Source organism: Triticum urartu, chromosome 5A, assembly GCF_056163025.1.
Source record: "Triticum urartu cultivar PI428250 chromosome 5A, HENAU_Tu73, whole genome shotgun sequence".
NCBI lineage: Eukaryota > Viridiplantae > Streptophyta > Magnoliopsida > Poales > Poaceae > Triticum > Triticum urartu.
The window spans coordinates 5,315,215-5,337,509 of record NC_141877.1 but is presented as its reverse complement, the minus strand read 5'-3'; the positions used below and the strand labels follow the sequence as shown (position 1 = coordinate 5,337,509).

The window sequence follows — 22,295 nt, the reverse complement described above, 5'->3', positions numbered from 1 at the left end:
TGGAGAGCTTTTGCACCCGCTAGTACATTGCAGACATGCCTGAATATCCTCCCAACACATTTGTTATGTACAATGCTGATGAGTTTGTCTACAAGGCACCATTGGCCCCATCCATACACACGACCGTGGCGGCGGATGATGCCTTGATGGAGTTCAAAGCCTTTCTTGTATGGGCTATCAACGACATGTCTTGAGCTTCTAGGTCCGTCTCATATGAGTTAGCCACCTCTTGAAGCCATCTTGGTTAGCAAATGCAGAGTGTGTGGATGGACAGCAGGTTGCTGGACACGTGACATGGCGTCAGGTGCACTGTTCTCGACATTGCGTTTGTAATAAAAGGAAAACTAGAGATGCACCAGCTTCAACATGGCCTTGCGCTGCATGACGGTGACGAGTTTTTGATCTCCCATCGAGCACAAGCTTTGCGAACTGTGACGATGACAATGGGGCCACATGGATATGTTCTTTAGTTCTTTAATTTAGGTATCATGATATACAATTTGTTGGATGCATGGATGCTTCTCGGGTGATTGACCGCGGTAAGCGAATCGAGGGCCACGCGGATCCGCAGGATGTCATGTTTCCCATCGAGTGAATAATCGCACAAATTGCACATTTAGCGTAGCATAGCTTTCACCCATTTGAACTAGGAGGTTTCGATCATCAATTTCCACTACAAATTCGAATTGCAAACAAAAAGAATCCACTGCCAATAAATCTCATGATCATCCCAAGTCATGAATCAAACAGGGTACACATAAATCAACTTGAATCAAGAAGAAACACAAGAAAACAATGTAACATCTTGAACTAAACAAGCAAACAATGTACTACTCCCGACTAATATTTTTAGTGACTCTTGATTGATCGGCCTTCCTTCCCTAATTAACGACGTCCACCGCGGCCGCGGCCGCCGGCGTTGTAGTCCTCCTCCTCGTCTTCCACTGCCTCTGCGTCATGCCCCTTGTGCTTTGGCACCACCGGCTCGTCCAGGAAGACAGCGGCGAGAGGATCTTCGTCGGCGGCGGCCTGCACCACGACCACCCGGGCTGGCGCGGCGGCCGGCTTGGCCTTGGGACGCGGCACCGGGAGCAGCGGCGGCAGGCGGTGGCGAGGAGCGGGAGCTCTCCCCGGCACCGCGCCCTCGTTCTTCCTGATGTCCGTGAGCGCGGCGAACGCCTGGTTGACGAGCTTGAACGCGCCGGCCACGGCCGCGCTGGTGCCGCCGGCCTTGCCGGGGTCGAACATGTCGCAGAGCGCCTTGTGCTGGGACTTGACGGCGTCGTGGGACTCCTTGGTGGGCCTGCCGCCGGGCGGCGCCGCGACGCCGAGGACGGCGTAGTGGTCGGCCTTGTTGGCGGCGAGGACCCTGTAGGCGGCGCGCGCGCGCTGGGCCTCCGGGCAGGCCCCGGAGCGGTCCATGGCCACGGCCATGTCGACGTGCATCTTGGCCCTCCTGAGGTCGCCGGCCGCGAGCAGCTTGTCCGCCGCCTCCAGCTGCTTCTTCTTCACCGCGTCCATGATCTGCAAGCAACCGATCGCCGGCTCGCCGTGAACCAGTAGTAGCTCGAGTTCTTGCAATCGATCGATCGCCGGCGGGCTCTCGTTGTTGCTGCTACGGGTGCTTGGTTTGGTTTGCTGCGTGAGAATTTAAGCACTCGATCCTGGCCGAGACAGAGCGGGTCGGACACGGATTCGCGCGGGAAGGCAGAGCGTACGGTCTCCGTGTCCGGCAACTCATCACATTGGATCAGCTAATGTATGGGCCGGGTTTACTGGGCTGGAGCCCAAATTGGCTTATCATATTTCTTGTCCAGTTTGACCAAGTCTTAACAAAATTTATCAACTTCTTATTAAAAAACGAATATACTTCATCGGATTCATTATGAATTGGATTTTCATATTAAATATATTTGATATCGCAGACCTTTGCGGGTTTTTCTATAAGCTTGGGCATGCATTAAAAGGTTTGACTTAGAAAATCCATTGTGGCTCCACGTGGGGCGATCCGAGGGCTGCGTGACGACCGGCCGAATTTTGGTCGATCGACCTGCGCCTAAAGAAAACAAAAAAAAACTTACAACAATTGTGCACTTAAATTGCACATTTTCCAATATACAAAAAATAATCATATAATAGTATCATTTTTGCACATAGTATATGGTATGTATGTACGTACATTTACACTCACCCAACAGCCCAAAATTAACTTTAAAACTAACTAATAATTAACAAAAAGAAAAAAGAAAAGCTAAAGCAGAACGCATAAAAACAGAAAAGAGAAAACGATACACAAGAAAGATATAGCAAGGCTGGGTTTCAGCCTGCTAACGATTGACTGACCCAAAACAGAGGTTAGGCGAATTCCCAGCCCACACAGCAAACACACCATACGCAAGTTCGCTTGTAATCTAGGCTTAGATAGACATATTTGATTGGGAGTTTCTCATGACCCAAAACGTGTACCTATAACCATTACTATCCAATAAAGTGGTGAGTTTTCTTTAAAAACAAAAGCAAACACACCACACAACAGAAAAATAAAATGGAGGATGGATTTTGCAGCAACAATCAACGGTCAGAAAAATCAGACCGACCCAAATTCAGTTTTGAGGCATGCTAGTCGTCTCTTTATTGATCCCTTGGCGCTGGTCGAGTCTTGGGTGCGCGTGCTCACTCCGAAAAGCATGAGAACCTGGGGCACGCAGCGGCGCGGCTGTTGAGGTGGTCATAGGAGCTTTTGACTTGACGGGCGAGTTGGACGAAGTGGTGGTGCAGCTCGCGCCCGTTGTTGAGATCAGCCAGCATCCTGAAGAAGACCCACCGCCGTGGTACCCGGTGGGTGGCCGTGCACAGTGTTAGAATGCCTGCGTCCTGCAGCGCGTTCATGTCCGTCTTGTTCATCATCAGCTCCCCCATGAACACCGCGTAGCTTAGGAACAACGGCCGGATGCTCTCCCATTCTAGCTCCAGGGCCACCAGGTTGACGAGCAGATCACAGTCGAATCCGATGAACTCCAGGGGCGGCAGCTCCAGCACACCGTCCCGGAAGCCCACGGCTGCCAGGCACGGCGCCCCTTTCTTGGGCCGAAGCCGGATGCCCACCCTGCGCAGGTCCCGCGCCGGCGGGATCAGGTTGTAGGACCACCACACGGTCCGGAGGAGCGCATGCCCGGCTGCGGCATCCGGCTCCGGCGCACGCCGCCTGATGACCGACGCTGCCTTCTTAGCGGCTGCTCTGGCCGCCTCCGAGAAGGCCTTGCAGTTGCAGCTGCAGCGTGCCCAGCAGGGGCACAGGGACCTCCGCCTCGGCGGCGGCGGCGGCGGCAGCAGCGGCGGCGACTGCTCCAGGTGCAGGTACACCAGGTGCAGGAGGTGGTACACTGGACCCGTGTACTTGGTGAGCACCCACTCCGAGGCCTGCTCGGCGACCACGTAGCCAATGGCGATGCTTCGCAGGAAGCATTCTTCGCCCACGCTGATGCTCTCATTGCCCGCCGCAACCGGCGGCGGGGCTGGAATCTTCACCATACGTATGAGCTCCTGGAGGAGAAGGTACGGGATCTGGTTGGGGAGCAGCACCATCTCCAAGCGGTACTGCTTGGGCCGCATCGCCATGGCGGGCCGCGTTCCGGCTTCCCACTGCCGCAACAGCTGCTCCAGGACGAAGCCGGCGTCAAGGAGCAGCTCCTCCAGCACGTGATAATCATCGCCATGACCTTCGTGCTGCTCCATCACCTGTGGGCCGTGCTGGAGCCGGATCTCCGCCTCCCTCGACTTGAAGCGGAGCAGCGCACGACGCGTGAAATTGGCGGCGTCCTGGCCGCCGTCGGTGCTGCGGCCGGCGAGACAGTGCAGGTGCTCGATCTTGAGTTGGCGGGACTCTTGGCGTTTATGGCGCGAGGAGACGAGGCCGAGGTGGATCGTCTCGTCGACGGCCACATCATCGTCTGCCGAGGTCTTCTTCGCCATGAGCGTCTCCATGAGTGTTTTGGACATGCGCCAGTTCTGCAACGGGGCAATGCGGCCAGGGCGTCGCCCGTCCCTGCGGGCACTAGCCTTGGCCACATCGTCTGTCAAGCTCTTTTTCTTTCTTATTATGTCTTGCTCAGCAGCTCCCACGGGCACCGGCACCGGCACGTCCACGGGGGGTGCGCTGTTGCTAGGCGCCGGTACAACCTACGGACAATACCCACATGTGCAACAATTCAATCAAACAAAATTAATTATGAGATCCACTTAGCATTTTATGCAGACTTCTAATTCGTCAGACATAAATAAAGGTATAGCAACTAACTATTCCCTCCGTCCGGGTTTATTAGGCCACCTTTCATTTTAAGCCAAAATTTGACCATGAATTTAACTAATAAAATATAAATTATATGTTATGAAAATTATACCATAGAAAACCTCTTTTAAATACAAATCCAACGATATAATTTGTGTAGCATATACTTTTATATACCCGCAAAAAAGCATATACTTTATATATTTTTAGTTAAATACTACATGGTCAAAGTTGGACCTAAAATACAAGGGGGTCTAATAAACTCTGACGAAGGTAGTACGGTCGACTACCTCTTTAGCTAGTTTATTATAGTATAAGTACCGATGAAAAAAAAACTCCTTAGTGAACTTGGTGAAGTCTCAGTCGACTGAGATTCAACAACCTCATATACTATACTTCTTTGAGGTCGAGTTAGAAATCACACTATCAGTGTTCCCATTCGTCCTCACACACCCAAGTCATCCGACGCTAGGGTTTCGCTGCCTCCTGCCATGCAGCCACCGGCCTACCTCGTCTCCTACGGCCTTGGGGCCAAGGAGGGCTTCGTTTTTAGATATTTTTGAGTTTGGTGGGTTTGTGTCCTGTTCAGGAAGGCGAGGCGCAGCAGCTTTTTGAAGATGGAATAAGATTCTTCCCGCCCTAGCCATGTCTTGGTGGTGCTTCTAGTATCATCGGAGGGCATGCGGAGGTTTGTCTTTGGTGGATCTCACAGGATTCGGTTGGCGTTTGTCTTTGGTGAATCAACTTGGATCTGGTCTTTGTTTGTGTGTTCAAATGTTGGATCCTTCCGATCCACGCTTCTCTTCATTGGCAGAGGTTGTTGTTCTAGGGCGCTCATCCCCTGAGGCCTTAGCACGACTTCTCGACTATCTACTATAATAAGGTTTGTCCCGCTCCGATGATGGAGGGGCCATATCAATGACGGTAGCGCACCTTCGGCTCGCTTCAGTGTTTGTAATCATCGCTAGGTGGTCTAGGAATCTGGATATAGTTTTACTTCTGGTGTTTTCTTGTACTATCTTGATAATTAATGAATAGATCGAAAGTTTTTCACGCAAAAAATATATAATACTTCTTTGTGACGGTACTGATAAGCTATTTGTAGAGGGATGGCCACTTCTCTATGGATCCTATTCCGGTAACTTCATTCTTCCCAAAAGCTAACGAACCGATGCCCCAGGACATCTTTTCGTGCGAACCCGCCCCAAGCCATTGGATGACGGGCACAAATCTTGGCGCACGGGGCCCTCGCCACCTCACTTTTCACTGAGAGAAGTCTCAGCGAGAACGCGCTCTAAGCCGTTGTAAGAGCATCTCTAACAGACGCATGATAAGGTGCCGCGCTAAAAAAATTACAGCGCCGAAATAGCATTTTAGTGCATGCGGGAGGGTGGTTGTTTTTCCAGGAGCTGCAAAATTTAGCGCGGCTGCAGTTTTCCCCAGCGCGCTGGAGCTGGTGCACATAATATAGGGTGCGTGATGCAGTTTTCCCCAATGCGCTGAATCTTGTTTACCTGCGCGGGATTATAGCGCGGTTGCTAACGCGCTACTTTCGGTCGTACGCCTCTATATAGCCGTTTTATCTAGCGTGCGGGTTATTTAGCGCATATGTTGGAGATTCTCTACGAGCATATCCAACAATCGATGCAAAACATATATTTTTATAGATGCAAAACTTCTCGACTATCTACTATAATAAGGTTTGTCCCGCTCCGATGATGGAGGGGCCATATCAATGACGGTAGCGCACCTTCGGCTCGTTTCAGTGTTTGTAATCATCGCTAGGTGGTCTAGGAATCTGGATATAGTTTTACTTCTGGTGTTTTCTTGTACTATCTTGATAATTAATGAATAGATCGAAAGTTTTTCACGCAAAAAATATATAATACTTCTTTGTGACGGTACTGATAAGCTATTTGTAGAGGGATGGCCACTTCTCTATGGATCCTATTCCGGTAACTTCATTCTTCCCAAAAGCTAACGAACCGATGCCCCAGGACATCTTTTCGTGCGAACCCGCCCCAAGCCATTGGATGACGGGCACAAATCTTGGCGCACGGGGCCCTCGCCACCTCACTTTTCACTGAGAGAAGTCTCAGCGAGAACGCGCTCTAAGCCGTTGTAAGAGCATCTCTAACAGACGCATGATAAGGTGCCGCGCTAAAAAAATTACAGCGCCGAAATAGCATTTTAGTGCATGCGGGAGGGTGGTTGTTTTTCCAGGAGCTGCAAAATTTAGCGCGGCTGCAGTTTTCCCCAGCGCGCTGGAGCTGGTGCACATAATATAGGGTGCGTGATGCAGTTTTCCCCAATGCGCTGAATCTTGTTTACCTGCGCGGGATTATAGCGCGGTTGCTAACGCGCTACTTTCGGTCGTACGCCTCTATATAGCCGTTTTATCTAGCGTGCGGGTTATTTAGCGCATATGTTGGAGATTCTCTACGAGCATATCCAACAATCGATGCAAAACATATATTTTTATAGGAGGTAATATCACTGGTAGTCACTAAACTTGTGTTGGATGTGCAGTTTAGTGCTACAACTTTAAAAATACGGATTTTTGGTCAGTTAACTTGCGTTTAGGTTCATATACGGTCACTCTCGTTGACTGCCTGCGTATTCGCCGATGACATGGCATGCCACGCAAGCAGAGGCCCACTGTCAGTGACACAGGCCGTTTCAAGGAGTCGCGTGCGTGGTGTTTTTGTACAGACCCCCTGGACTTATTTTCTTTTGCGCAAAAATGTCCCTGCAAGGGCGGGAGCAAGCCAACCGTGCATATTTGCGGAGCGGTACCCCAATATCTCTGGCCATTCATTCTAACTCCCCACCGCTTCGTTTCCCGATCAAACAGAGGCGGAGGCGGAGGAGGCGGTGCTTGACGGCGGCCGTCGTCAGAGGCGATGAATGAACCGCGTCGTCGACGTCCGGGCGAAGCTACGCCGTCGTATGGTACGTCTGCCCCCCCCCCCACCCCCACCCCTCCCTGCTCTCCTCCGTCTTGTTTCTCTCATCTGCTCCTGGTCGTCTTCTTCTTGCCCCGTTTCGCGTATCTAGGGTTCATGTGTTATGGCCATTATCTTTGATAGTTTCTCGTATGGACGCATTGTTCTTAACCGATCTTGAAAGGACGGATTGGATTTTGAAGGTCCAGGCCCGCTGTTTGCAAATCGAACTAGGGTTCGGGAAGGTCTAGGTCCCCTGTTTGGTTAGATTATATAGTTGAAAAATGTCTGATGTTTGTACTGGGAAGGGCAAGAAGTTAACTGAACTTCTGAATTTCAGAAAGTGCATGCAGTTACTGAAATTTTTGACACTAAATGTGTTTACTCTGAATTTCAGAAACTGCATGCAGTTAACTGAATTTTTTGACACTAAATGTGTGTACTCTGAATTTCAGAAACTGCATGCAGTTAATTGAATTTTTTTGACACTGAATGCGTGTACTCTGTTTTTTTAAGATTGTGTGCTCTATTGGTACTGTAATGGATAATTAGCTGCTGAATGCGTGTACTAAAAATGTACTCAAAATGTGTACTATAATGGATAATTAGCTGTTGAACTTGTGTTGTACTTATTTACTTGTTAACTGAATTTTTCTTCAGTAAATTTGACGTACCCTACTTACTGAATTTTTTTATTTTCACAATGCAGGTGATTTTGATGGCTTGTTTAGTGTTCAGATCCACCACAAGGGTTTGTTCTGTGGGAGTGAGAGCAACAAGACTTACATGGATTATGAGGTTGACTGGTTTGACATGTGTGAGAGTGACACATGGTCAATGTTATGGATCAAGGATTTTCTTTCACAACTGGGACATGACATGGAAGCCTCCAAATTAGATGTGTATTGGTGCCAACCAGGGAAGACCGTTGCTGATGGGCTTAAGCTTATGCAATGTGATGCAGATATTGTTCTTATGATTATTGCAACAACAGAGCACAAGAACCTACTGCTTGTAGTAGATCATGGTGAAACTTTGCAGTCATCAGATGATGATGTTTTGATTACTGGAGTGATAGAACTGCCTAAGGTCATTACTCCCACAAAACACAATGGAAAAGAAAATGTTAGCTGCTCAGCGAAAGGAAAGAGTCCAAGACAGAATGTATCAAGGAAAACAAAGAGGAGGATGTCATATGGTGAAGGATCTAGTTCTGGGTTTACAGCTGCAGTGGAGGAAGAGCAAGGAGAGGAGCATGGTCAGAGCAGTGAAGAAGAGGGTGATGTTCAGGATGAGTTAACAGATGAGGATTTTTATGAGAGTGACTTTGATGTGCAAGATGGTGACGATGACCTGTTTGATGCACATGTTGACAAAAATGTAGATGACCACAGAGAGAAGACTGAATTTTCTGACTATGAAGCAGAACTCCCAGAAGATGCACTGGAGGACAGTCATTTGAATATGTCAAGAGAAGAGAAAGATAAGTTGAAGCATAAATTCAGTGTTTTCAACCCTACCACAGACCTGAATGCACCAGTGTTTAAGCTAGGTATGGTATTTGCAGACATGATAGAGCTGAGACATGCTCTCAATGCATACAGTGTCAGAAATAGAGTGAAGGTGAGGAAGCTCAGGAATACTAACAGGTCATTAGAGGCAGTATGCAAGGATGATTGTACTTGGTACTTGAAGGCAGGCAAGGACAACAGATCCAGCAGCATTCAGATCAAGAAGTATACTGACAAACATACTTGCACCAAAGCTTGGGATCTGAAAGTGCTTACTGCTCCCTTTCTTACTAAACAGTTCAGAGAAGAGTTCAGAGGCAATGAGAAAATGCCCTTACTGAAATTTTCAGAGAAGGTGGAACAAGAATTTAACTTAGTTGCTCACAGGAGTAAGTTGGGAAGGGCAAGAAGAGCAGCCGTTAAAGAAATCAGGGGAGAAGATGATGATCAATACAACACTTTATGGGACTATGGGCAGGAGTTGAGAAGGAGCAATCCAGGGAGCCTATTTTTCTTGTGCACAAAGGAAGTGTTTGATGACAAGGCCAAGGTCACAAAGGACCACTTCTCAACATTGTACTGGTCTTATGATGCATGTAAGAGGGGTTTTTTGAAGGGCTGCAGACCAATAATTTTCCTTGATGGTTGTCACATCAAAACAAGATATAAGGGGAATATATTGACAGCAGTTGGGATTGATCCAAATGATTGTATCTTCCCTATAGCATTTGGCATATGTGAAGTGGAGTCAACACACAGTTGGGAGTGGTTTCTAGCCTCTTTGAAGGATGACCTGAATATAATCAATACATCAACATTCACCATTATGAGTGACAGACAGAAGGTGAGTCATAGTTTTTTTGTTCTTTTATTTGTAAAATGTTCTATTCCAAAGTTCTGGAACTAGGATGCAAGAAAAGCTCGAGGCTCGTGAACCGCTCGAGATCGACTTGAAAAGAAACGAGCTGAGTTTGAACACTTTATGTAGCTCGACCAAGAAACAAGCCGATCTTGAGCCAATGTTGGCTCGCTCGATTTTAGCTCGATAGCTCGACAGAATATCATTATATTTTAAGTGATGTTTATGTTGTTGTAGGGTTGACGAATGCTGTGAAGAAAGTTTTCCCTGATTCAGAACATAGGAACTGTGTTAGGCACATTTACCAAAATTTCCACAAAGTACACAAGGGTGAACAATTGAAGAATGACCTCTGGGCCATAGCAAGATCCACTAATGAAGCTGCCTACACCAGAAACATGGATAAGATGAGAGATCACAACTTTGCAGCATTCAATTGGGTTGAGAACTTGTCCCCAAGAACTTGGATCAAAGCTTTCTTTGACCCTTTCTGCAAGTGTGATATATTGCTGAATAACATGTGTGAGGTGTTTAACAGGTTAGTTTCATTGTTTGCAAGTATGATGTATTGCTTGATTTCTGTTGCATTTGCTTTCATTGATTGTGTGAACACATATTTGTAGCTACATTTTGGATGGTAGAGAGTTTCCAATTAAATCAATGCTGGATTACATCTTCTGGAAGATTTCAAATAGGATGGTTGGTAAGCAAAGGGAGGCAGAAAAGTGGACAGGCAGGCTTTGCCCCAAGATACAGAAGAAGCTGGACAAGTATGTTGAGTGGGCAAAAAATTGCAGGGTGAGGGAGTATGGAAGAGGTGTATTCCAGGTTATCTCATTAAACAACACTTACATTGTTGATCTGAACATGTTGAGCTGTAACTGCAAAAGGTGGGAATTGTCTGGTATACCTTGTCATCATGCAATTGCTTGTTTTAGGCATGAGAGAATTGAGCCTGAGAGCATGGTCCATTCATGCTACACTGTTGAGGAGTACAAGAAGTGCTATGGCTTCAATATGAGGCCAATGAGGGATCCAGAGGAATGGGAAAAGATGCGTGGCAATCCTGTTTTTCCACCCATATACACCAAAGTAATGGGCAGGCCCAAGAAAAGTAGGAAAAAAGATCCAGAGGAGAAGAAGGATAAGAAAGGAGTTAGGAAGTTGACCAAGCATGGTGTTAGCATGCATTGCTCTGTTTGTGGGGGCGCTGATCATAACAAGAAAGGGCATTACAAACACGTGAATCAACCACCTGCCGAGGAAGCACCTGGGGAATCAGAAGAAGAATACGATGATCCAAGCATAATTGTTGTAAGTTTCTTACATCTTTTCTTGTACATTGATATATTACTTGTACTTTTGTGCATTGATATATTACTTGTACTTCTGTAGAACATTATGCCACACAGAGTTTACCCACAGTTTGATCCAACACAAACTCCAGATTCTATGGTTTACAAGATGCAGGAAAGGGTAAAATATGCAGTGTTGGTTCTTTTTGGAATATTTTTTTTCTGAATTAACAATTGCTCATATGATATGTTATCTGTTAACTATATTGGCAGGAAAAATTTACATACCCTGCACCTATGGACTTTGGTCCCCTGCCTGAGTCTAGCTTTATTGCTAATGCTAGGGACACAATCCCTATAGGCAGGGTGACAACAACCATGTCCAGGGGCAGGGTGAGAGGAGGAACAAGTGGAAGCAATGCAACAAGAGGAGGAATAAGTGCAAGAAATGCAACAAGGGGTGGTAGAAGTGGTACCAATGCAAGAAGGGGAGGAAGAAGTGCAAGCAATGCAACAAGGGGAGGCAGAATAGTAAGCAATGCAACAAGGGGAGGAACTGCTCCAAGTGCAACTAGAGGTGGCAATTACCCAAGTGGAAGTAATCCTCCCAGAGGAGCAAGGGCTGCTGCTCCAGGATTCTACAACTTGCTTTTTGGAAATGATGGACAAAGCAGCCAGCAACCACCACTTTTTATGCAGGGAGAAGAAGAGGTACTTGTGAGCCAAAATGCACCCCAAGATGGCCTGTTTGGAGATGGCTGGCCTCAGGACATGCATGATTTCCTATCTCTGTAGTTGGATGACCAAGTGATGAAGTTCATGAATGAACTTTTGTGTAGAATAGTTCATGAATGAACTGCTCCTTTTGTTGGGGTAAATCAGGAAAAAAGACCTTGTTCTGCTTAGGTTTACATGACAAATGAACCATGCTTTTGTCAGTACTAATTTCCCTGTTTAGTATGGATTTTGTTCGCTACTTCTCCCAGTTTGGAGCTATGACATATGTTTACTGTCATATGCCCAAAATCAGTTTGCACATATGTTTACTGTCATATGCCCAAAATCAGTCTGCACATATGTTTTCTGTCATATGCCCAAAAAGAGTGGCCTGCTTTTTGAATTGTTTTACCGAGATTTTTATGCTCAAATACATTCTGCAGATATGTTCACAGCCATAAGCTAAATTGAGTCTGCACATATGTTTTCTGTTATATGCCCAAAAAGAGTGGCCTGCTTTTTGAATTGTTTTACTGAGATTTTTATGCTCAAATACATTCTGCAGATATGTTCATAGCCATAAGCTATACTGAGTCTGCACATATGCTTACTGTCATATGCCCAAAAAAGTGGCCTGTGGTCTGCTTTTTGAATTGTTTTACTGAGATTTTTATGCTCAAATACATTCTTCAGATATATTCATAGCCATAAGCTAAACTGAGTCTGCACATATGCTTACTGTCATATGCCCAAAAAAGTGGCCAGCTTTTTTCATTGTTTTACTGACATTTTTATGCTCAAATACATTCTTCAGATATATTCATAGCCATAAGCTAAACTGAGTCTGCACATATGCTTACTGTCATATGCCCAAAAAAGTGGCCTGCTTTTTTCATTGTTTTACTGACATTTTTATGCTCAAATACATTCTTCAGATATATTCATAGCCATAAGCTAAACTGAGTCTGCACATATGCTTACTGTCATATGCCCAAAAAAGTGGCCTGCTTTTTTCATTGTTTTACTGACATTTTTATGCTCAAATACATTCTTCAGATATATTCATAGCCATAAGCTAAACTGAGTCTGCACATATGCTTACTGTCATATGCCCAAAAAAGTGGCCTGCTTTTTTCATTGTTTTACTGACATTTTTATGCTCAAATACATTCTTCAGATATGTTCAGTCATAAACCAAAAAAATGAGTGGCCTGGGATTCGAACCCAGACCGTGCTAGCAACAACCCACACCATCTAGCCACTCGGGCAGTGAGACTAATTTGTTCAGTTACGTGTACTCAAGTCTTTTGTACCAACTATTTGTACCATCTCTTTCCTTTGCTCCGCCGCCCGTACGTCTGACAGATGTAAGAGATACGCGCCGGCGACACCCGTGACTACTCCCGCTTTCGCAAGCTCATTCCCGCCATCCAGTACTTCTTCCAAAGCCATTTCCCGCCATTAGCCCGCTCGCCACAGTGTTATTTCCCGCCCTCGACGCACGCTATATAAACACGCTGGTGACCGGGTTTTGGTGGGGCCACTGTCAGCAAGGACATTTTTGTGCAAAAGAAAATAAGTGCAGGGAGGTCTGTGCAAAAACACCACGCATGCGACTCCTTGAAACGGCATGTGTCACTGACAGTGGGCCTCTGCTTGTGTGGCATGCCATGTCATCGGCAAATACGCGGGCAGTCAACGAGAGTGACCATATATGAACCTAGACGCAAGTTAACTGATCGGAAATCCGTATTTTTGATGTTTTCACATTGCTTAGACTTACAGCGTTTTTTCACGACAAAGCATTACTGATTTTGGGATAAACAAAAGAAATAACTGCTTCCATTAGCAGTAGCGTTTTTATGTAAAACGCGCTATAGATAAGTTAGCTATAGCGCGTTTTCCTTACGACCGCTACTGCTAGTTCGACTTAACCACCACCCTCGGCTCAAAATTTCGCTAAGTCCTCCTTTCCCCCTATTCCCCTACTCCTGTCGCACCGCGCCGCCCGAGCCCGAGCCTTCCCTCACCGTCGCCGCCCGAGCCCGCCCTCAACCTCACCGCCGCCGCCCGCCGCCGCTCTCGACCTCACCGCAGCCGCCCTCGACCTCACCGCTACCGCCCGAGCCCGCCCAGGACCGCCGCCTCCCGATCCTGAGCCCGCCCTCGCCGCCCCTACCTCCGTCGCCGAGCACCTCCCCGCCACCGTCTCTCCCCTCTCTGTAAGCCCCCCACCCCCTCTCTCTTTGCTTAGTTAGTAGATGATTTTAGTAGTAGTAGATGTTAATTTAGGGTTCATAGATAATGATTTTTAGTAGTAGTAGATATTAATTAGTAGTAGTGATGGTAAATTAGTTGTATAATTAGCAGTAGTAGATGTTAATTAGTAGTAGTAGATGTACTAGTTTCTTTCTATTTATAGTAAGTTTATATTTAGTAAGAACGAGTTGAATTAATAGAACTAGTTTAGTTTTAGTTGAATTAGTTTAGTTTTAGTTGAACTAGTTTAGTAAGTAAATTAATAAACTAGTTGAATAATAGAACTAATGTATTTTTAGTAAGAAAATTAAAATAACTAATTGAACTACTTTATTTTTAGAAAAAAACTAGTTTTTTTCTATTTATAGTAAGTTTATATTTAGTAAGAACTAGTTGAATTAATAGAACTAGTTGAACATGTCATATTTGTTGTTATTTTTTAGTTTAAGCAATTATTCGGGATGTACTAGTTGAATTAATAGGGTTTTTGCTTTTGCAGAAATCAAGGAGCCCCTCCATCATTCCCGCCGTCGTCCCCGTCACCGACCCCCTCCGACCTCGAGGTGAGACCAGGCAAATCTCCATGTCAATATGAGTCCTTTATGAGTTTCAGGCGCTTGTTTTGCCGGAGTGCCCGGTCATGTTTTGGTTACACCTCCGAGTGGCCTATGTTTTGCCGGAGTGTTGATTAATTTCCGTTCCGGCAAATTTCAGACGCTCGATATGTCCTTTTTTAGCAAATGTCATGCCGGATTTTTCCGTGAATTCTGGCATGACTTGTGCTAGAATATGTAGGAAATATCGAGTGGCCTGGATTTTCTCGAAAAATAATGATCTAATTTAGGTTTTTTAGTACATATATTTAATTGTACAAGTTTAATCTTTGAATTATGAACGTAGGAAATGTCGTACTCGGACGACGACAGTCTCCCGGGGGAGTGCAGTTGGTGCCACGACGATCGAGGTATGTGCGACAGGTTCGTTGAGCTGGATGAAGATCGGCGCTTCAGCATTAAGCTCGAGGAGACCTTCGATGTTGAAACGGTACGCAACAACGACAAGTGTTTTTTTTTCGTAATTAAGCATGACTTTAACTATTTCAACGTCTAATTTTCATCTTTTACAATTCGACTAGCTTATCCCATGCCATGCAAAACGCTATGACTTGGAGAGGATGGGTTTTGAAGACCATGAAAATTTTGAAACAAAGAAAATACACCTAAGGACCCATCATGATATCGATTTTGAAGTAAATCTGTACAATTCTCAGAGCGTAACCCATTTTGGTTGCCAAAATTGGGAAGCACTTTGCAAAATATATGGTTTTTATGAGGGTATGATTGTGACCATGGATCTTGGTAATCCTGACATCGAGCAAGACAATATGGACATTTGGGTCCTTGTTGATACGCTTCCTATTCTACCGCAATGTGAGTTTCTCAAACATAGTTATTAACTAATTTATATTGTTTATTTTAAAATAGTTGACAACTTATTTCCATTGACAACTTATTTTGAATCTTCAAAGAATGTGCAGAAGATGGTAGACAAAACCCACTACACTGATGGCTCCGAATTAACTTATAAGGAGAAAAGTCATCTGATTGCTTATTGTACTTTTCTTGAGAATTACAATACCTATTATCGAACTCCTCCAAATTATGGTGAATACTGCCACTAGTGCACGTGTTAAACCACGGTAACTTCTATGGAGATACCCTGGTAAGATTTTTTACTATTACGACATCCGTGCATCTTTTGCATACTTCTAAAACTAGTACATCATTGCTAACTACGAAGTTATTACTATGTTTTCCAACAGGAAATCCCGATGGATTGTGTGCCTCATCTGATGTATCAGAATGGTCGCCTTGCAGTTATGAACCTATAGCCAGGTCAATCTAAGGAGCTCACCTGTGCATATCGGATTTCTAAAACCGGTGCACACATACTAATCAAAGAATGGAAAAAATGTTTGGACATTCGCAAGGGGAGGTTCTTGGAAGTAACATTAAGCGAAAGGTAAGAATTGGAGACAGGATAATCTCCATTCTCCAAAATGGAGAGTCAGGGGCTATCTTGTTTTTTGCTATTTTACCTTAGAGAATATAGTAGGTCTTAAGAGAATGTAGTAGGTCCTATGACAATGAGGAGGTGTTATATGACAATGATGTATATGATGATAAGTTGTTAATGATATGATGATGATGATGATATTTATTACATCACGGGGTGAAAGAACCGCGGATTAGTTTCAAGTGGATGTCCATCCACTTGAAACTAGTCCACGGTTCTTTCACCCCGTGATGTAATAACTCATTATGATTTCAAAACAATTTCTAAATTCCTGTTGTATGAAAACTTGTGTAAAGGTGTATGAATACAACATGAAATAAAAAAGAAATAAAATATGAAATAATAGTAGCAGCGCGGGCAGGGAGAAGCGCTACTACTAATTACCAGTAGCGCACCTTCAGGAACACGCTACTACTAAGCCCATTTAGCAGTAGCGCGGGCGGAGGCACGCTACTGCTATACGTTAGCTGTAGCGCCTTCTCAGTAGCGCATCGACCCGCGCTACTGATAGGCCTAAAACCCGCGCTGCTACTAGGCTTTTCCCTAGTAGTGCTCGTCGCCCTGCAGCAGGATGCCGACATGGACTAGTAGCTGTCGGGCAGCTGGTACTTCCTCGTGACGTCGCCACTGAGCCGCGCCGCTTTGCTCCATCGTCCATCGTAGACGGCGGGGTGGCGGCATTTTTTTACCATGAATTTCACCTGTCGGCAGCTACAAGGCCCTTCCCGACGTCCACACGGCCGATTTGCCCCGGCACGACGACTACCACATAACCTCCGAGGCACTGCCGGCTGATGTGCTCCTACGCGCATTCTATGTTTGCAAGGTAAAAAATGTTTTCTTTCGTTTTTGCTTTGAACAAATGAGTAGATGGTAATGCAAACTATTGCATTGTAGATGAGTTCATGTGATTCCTATTCTTTGTGGGATGATTCCTTATCTGAAGAGGAATATGACATGACCGAAGAGGAGGACGTTGGTTTGACCTTGATGATGCACAAGAACAAAAAGCGAAAGCATGATGGTTCCGTTTATGGATGTGATGTGATTCAGAGGGATAGGAAAGAGGCTCACGATAGATTGATGCGCCTCTACGTTGAGCCATCTCCAACCTATCCAAAGCAATACTTTCGGCATCGGTTTAGGATGTCTTTGGATTTGTTCCATCACATTACCAACTATGTGAAGCAAAATGATCAGTACTTCGAATAGAGGAGAAATTGTGTCGGCAATCTTAGACATATCACCAGCAACAAAGTGACAACCGCATTGCGCATGATGGTATATGGTGTTCCGGTTTATTTCATTGATGAACAGTTTTGTGTGATGTGTGATGAACAATTTGTTTGTATGGATTCATTTGAGATGAGTTCGATATGTATATGTTCAATATATATACAATTGTCATGCCCAAAATAGGGCATCTAATGGAGACAAATAGTGCCGTATTTTACATCATCTATTGGAGCAAAAATGTTTCAGTTGATGTAAAATGCACTTATTGGTGGGAGGTGCCGGAGGAGGGCTGGATGAAGATCAATTCTGACAGCGATGTTGCAAGAACCACAGGTAATGCCGGTGGAGGAGAGGTTCTGCAGGATCATAATGGAGGTTTTGTCGCGGGCCTCTGCCACCACTTCTTGCACATTTCTGACCCTGAAGCATCTGAGATTTTGGCATGCAAGAAGGCCTTACAGCTCGCGCAAGATCTTAACATTGCATGAGTGCATGTCGAGCTTGACAACAAGATGGTCGTGCACAGAATCAATCAGGAGCAGCAGGATCTCTCTGTTTATGGCCCATGGTTTTGGGAGATTAAACAGATTCTTGCCTCGCGAGTGGAGTCTCGTGTATCGTGGGTTAGTAGGTTTGCAAATGTTGTCGCTCATCACTTAGCAAGAGTAGCTGCAGAGGAGGGCTTATGTAATATTTGGTTTGGTGTCCCCCCGGACTCTATCTTAGATGTAATCTCGGATGACATTCCGATCTTTGGTTCTTAAATAAAGCGGCGGCAAGTTTCCCTAAAAAAAGGTAATGTAAAACTGCTTTTTGTGTGTCCGAGATACATAGCCTCTTGGAGATGCTCTAACCTTACCTCCTACCCACTAGCTTCCCATTCTCCCCTCCTATGCCTCCTTGCATTTCAGTTGGCGACGCCTTCGTCTTCTCCTCGCCTCCCCCATCGTTGCATCCATGGGTTTCCGGTCAGGCCGCTCTCCACCTTCGGGCGTAGTCATTCACCTCCTCCTCCTCTACCTTCGGCTGCTCCTCCTTCTCCTCCTCTAGCGTCTAGGCCCATAAGCTATAGCTCCTCCTAAATGATGTACCTTGTAGCTGCTCCTCCCACGGTGAGGACCATCTGCTACATGCCCCCGCCGCTCCCCTCGAGGTACAGGACCCTAGATGCCGGGTAAAAGGCAACAACGGAAGTGGGGAGCTCGAAGGTGTAGGTGAAGTTGAGGCTGTGGGAGTCAGAGAAGGAATAAAAGATGAAGCAATAGGTGGACATGGTGGAGCGGATTCGTCCCTAGAGACGATCCCGCTCGTTGTTCTCCATCGAATCAAAAGTCATTGTGCTTTCTACTGGGGAGGTACAAATCAAGCTACTCCACTAGTTTTTGCCTTGATTTGATTTACTAGGGTTTGGTACAAGGCCAACGCTAGGCATCATGCGACTGACCAAAAGTTTGCCCGATCGCCGCATGGCCATTTGATTGGACAAACCACAATTGCTCGATCACCCATGTTTCTCCCCCCTCCTTCATGTACATGTCTTCCTTCTCCAATCCTTCCCTCATGGCTCGCGCTCACCACACCATGAGGAAATCTTTAACATCATGCTTTGCGAGAGCCCTGCCCACCACTACTGGCGAGCTTGAAGCGCTGCACTGGCGAGCTCAAAGCACCCCTCCGTCGAGATCGCAAATATAAAAAAGGCATTATAGGGGAAAAAAACCTAGCCATGGACATGACACCACCGCGTGAGGTCTCGTGTGTCCCTCATCGAAACACCAACGCTTAGAGTTGCCGTCTATGGGCACCGCATGCACCACCTCTGCCCCCTCATGCTAAGTTTCCAGCACGTCCCCCCTCATCCTGTGTGGCCCCATGCTCGCAGCTCCGTCCATGGCTGGTTGCAGCCCCCACCGAAGCCGGTTCCAGTGAAAAGGGGTGCATCATAGCATCATCTACTGCCGCTCCACATTTGCAACTTCCGGTTCCAACAACCTAGATGGCTGATTGCATCATCCACCACCACCGGTTCCAGCACCTGCCACCATCGGTTCCAGCAAATTTCTGGCAGCTGTCGTAGCACCGGTTGGCACTGGTTCTAGCAAGAAATAATGCCGGTTGTAGCATTTTCCCACCGTGGATACAACTCTACCCCATGTCATGGTTGCTTGTAGCAGATTGCCCTGCCACAATGGTTGTATCAAAACACCCAATCGATCATAGCAGATTTTCGCATCGCTTGAAGCATGGTTGGATGAGAACAGATGGATCAACCCAACAACCACCACCCCGAGAGCACAAAGCGATCTATGGGGAATCTGCACATGTCGGTGTGACACTAACGGATGAGGTCATGTGTCAACGCACGTAAGGAGGCCGCCATGGATGGCCACTTCAATGACCTCCCTCAGCCATAGTTTTAAATAGTCGGCTATAGCTTCACTATAGCCCGCTATAGCCTTTTCAGTAAGGTGCCGCTAAATAGCCGCCTTCACAAATAGCCCGCTTTACCCCGCTATAGCTCCGTTGTAGCTGATTTGGAGGCCCGCCGCTATTTTTCATAGCCCGCTATTTAAAACATTACCTCAGCAGGTAACATCACACACATATCCTAGTAGACTACTAACTCCATCGTGCTAACCCAATCAACATTGTAACAGATTGATGTCATCTGCAACATGTTCCACCAAAAGCTACTGATAACTGAAATGTCGGTTTAAAACAGAACAGTTGCTCTGCCTAATCTGTAATGCTTGGTCTGTCATTCTTTTGCCTACAGTTCATGATTTCTTTTCAATTATGCAATTTAGAAAATAAGTATGTTATTTTCCAAATATAACATGTCAGCATAGGTTACAGAGGATGGTAAAGTGATTATTTGTTAAAAAGCATAGGTCAAGCTTGATATGTTTTATAATCTGTTGTTACCTAACTTCTTATATAAAGTAGTCATTCATTTTGTGATTATCAAGCTTCAATTGCATGACGCTTTCGTTGATTAATTCCATCTTTTGCAGGTTCGTCATAAGCAAGGCTGCCACAAAGTTGAGGAAGATGATGTCCATTGATTCTGACAGGCAACAACTATCTAGGTTGTATGGCGCCTATAAGAGAAGACATTCACAAGAGGAGAGTGGACATGCATTATTGATTTGCATTGGCCCATCTTGCATTCTATCCCAAGATATCAAAATATCATATATGTCATCTCATTAGTAAATGACTTATAGACATTTTTTTCTTTCACAATTTCATGTTAACCGCATACATTCACGAATTGTACAAACTCTTGGATTTTTGTAAATATAAATATTGTTCCTATTTTAAAATGGATATGTGTTTCAACACATATTCCAAAAATTATGTAAGCAATCATTCTTGATACCAAGGTCATGCATGTCTAAATAGTGAATTTTATTTGGTAGCTCAAAATTTTCGCCATGATATACCGACAACCAAAATAATAAAGAATGCATTTACAAAAAACAGTAGGTGTAACATACTAGATTAAGGGGCATAATTGGATTAAGAGTTCAGACCAGAGATGCTTCCTAAAATATACGCATTAGCCCATAGCAACGCACAGTCATTTTGGAGCACTGATTTTTTTAGAGCACCGCGAATGTCACTTCCAATACTAAGACATGTTTGTTGCAAAAAGTTCATACTTGTTTTGAACTTTTTTTTTGCTAATTTTAAAATTTTGCGGTTCACTAGGGTGCATGTGAGCTCGGGAGCAGAACTTAAGCTGCACCGCTGTCATAGCTACTGGGTTGATGAGTTATACTTATACACGTACGTTTAGATTGATAGGAAATGACATATATGAAGCTCAGTATATTGATTCATATACTAGTTTTCTTTTAGAGAGAGACCGACAAAGCCTAGCTTCACACGTTCTCTATGTAGAAATCTTAGTATAATTAATAAAATAAGATCGACAGAGCCTAGCGTCATACTCTCATTGTACAGTAGAAATCTTGTGAGAAACTGAGGATAGAATAAAAGAGATTAAATAAACTTAATCAAGAAAATTACCATTTCTGTTGGTCCTTGAGAAGTGGTTCCCTCCGTCTCCATCCTGCATGGCTCAAGAACCCTGATAGACCATCCTGTCTGTGGATATTTATAGAAGACTTATTTTGCCCAGCATGCAAGGCACTTTTCTTGTGTGCAGTGTGTACGCTGGGATAGGCTTGAACGTACCAAAAGCATAATAAAAACTTGGGTCGCACTGCATACTTAATTCCTTCCTTGCACAGAAATTTGTTAGTTCACTTTTCTTGATGCCATCAGCAAAGAACAATTAATTTGCTAGAGCAAGGTATATGCTTGTCTTTTTGGGTGGCACCTGCAGACGTCAAAATTTAGGCCTTCTCCATCACGAAAAAGGCACCATTTTTGTCACATTTCCGAACGGAGGAATTCCCTGCCATCTTTGCCAATAATTCATCTTGCGCTACTCTTTGATGAGGTCCGAGTAGTCCACCCCCTAGGAGTGCGGCCTTGCAGAGGCCGGGCTCCATTGAGCCCGTTTTGCCAAAAAAAATTCAAAATATACTTAAAAGTTTCAAAAAATATTAAATTTTTTTATACAAATACATATGCATGTTTGTCAAGTAAGTAAAAAGTTTCATCATGTAATTCAGTTATTTGCGTGCTACACAAAAAAGATAAATATCTGACATAAAAACAACAAAGATATAGCCTATATTAATCTGTGTATTTATCTTTTTCATATACACTACATGAAAACATATATGTTCATGAAATTTCATACGTGTATAATACAAATACACATGTATGTATAGACTTTTTTTCAGATTTTTTCAATGTGTGAAAATAGTATTTTCGCTGAAAAAAATAAAGATCTATGTGGAGCTCGGTCTCTGCAATGCTTTTTCGTCCCCCTAGCTCTCTCTCTCTCTCTCATGCTTGGTTGTCTAGATGACCTGAGCTGTCTAACTTGAATGTGATCATCTATATGTAATCATGCATGCATCTTTTAGTATGTGATGAATATACTTTATGTCCAGATTATTATGGTTGATTGGATAATTTATATGTGCATGTTGCTGTCTGGTGTATTAATCTATTGATTGGTCAGTTTAG

General features: G+C 44.9%; 2 protein-coding genes across 2 annotated transcripts; one reads left to right on the top strand and one right to left on the bottom strand.

The window, feature by feature from the left end:
• Positions 1-2,486: 2,486 nt before the first annotated feature.
• On the bottom strand, positions 2,487-21,280 carry LOC147967353 (uncharacterized). The gene is made up of 2 exons (XM_087522453.1): positions 21,222-21,280; positions 2,487-4,179 (listed from the first exon to the last, which is right to left on the bottom strand). The coding sequence occupies exons 1-2, from the start codon at positions 21,261-21,263 to the stop codon at positions 2,674-2,676; spliced, it is 1,548 nt and encodes a 515-aa protein (XP_087378579.1). The 5' UTR covers positions 21,264-21,280; the 3' UTR covers positions 2,487-2,673.
• LOC147967354 (uncharacterized) lies at positions 7,934-12,239 on the top strand. The gene is made up of 5 exons (XM_087522452.1): positions 7,934-9,592; positions 9,841-10,141; positions 10,227-10,917; positions 10,999-11,079; positions 11,172-12,239. The coding sequence occupies exons 1-5, from the start codon at positions 8,020-8,022 to the stop codon at positions 11,691-11,693; spliced, it is 3,168 nt and encodes a 1,055-aa protein (XP_087378578.1). The 5' UTR covers positions 7,934-8,019; the 3' UTR covers positions 11,694-12,239.
• Positions 21,281-22,295: the final 1,015 nt, after the last annotated feature.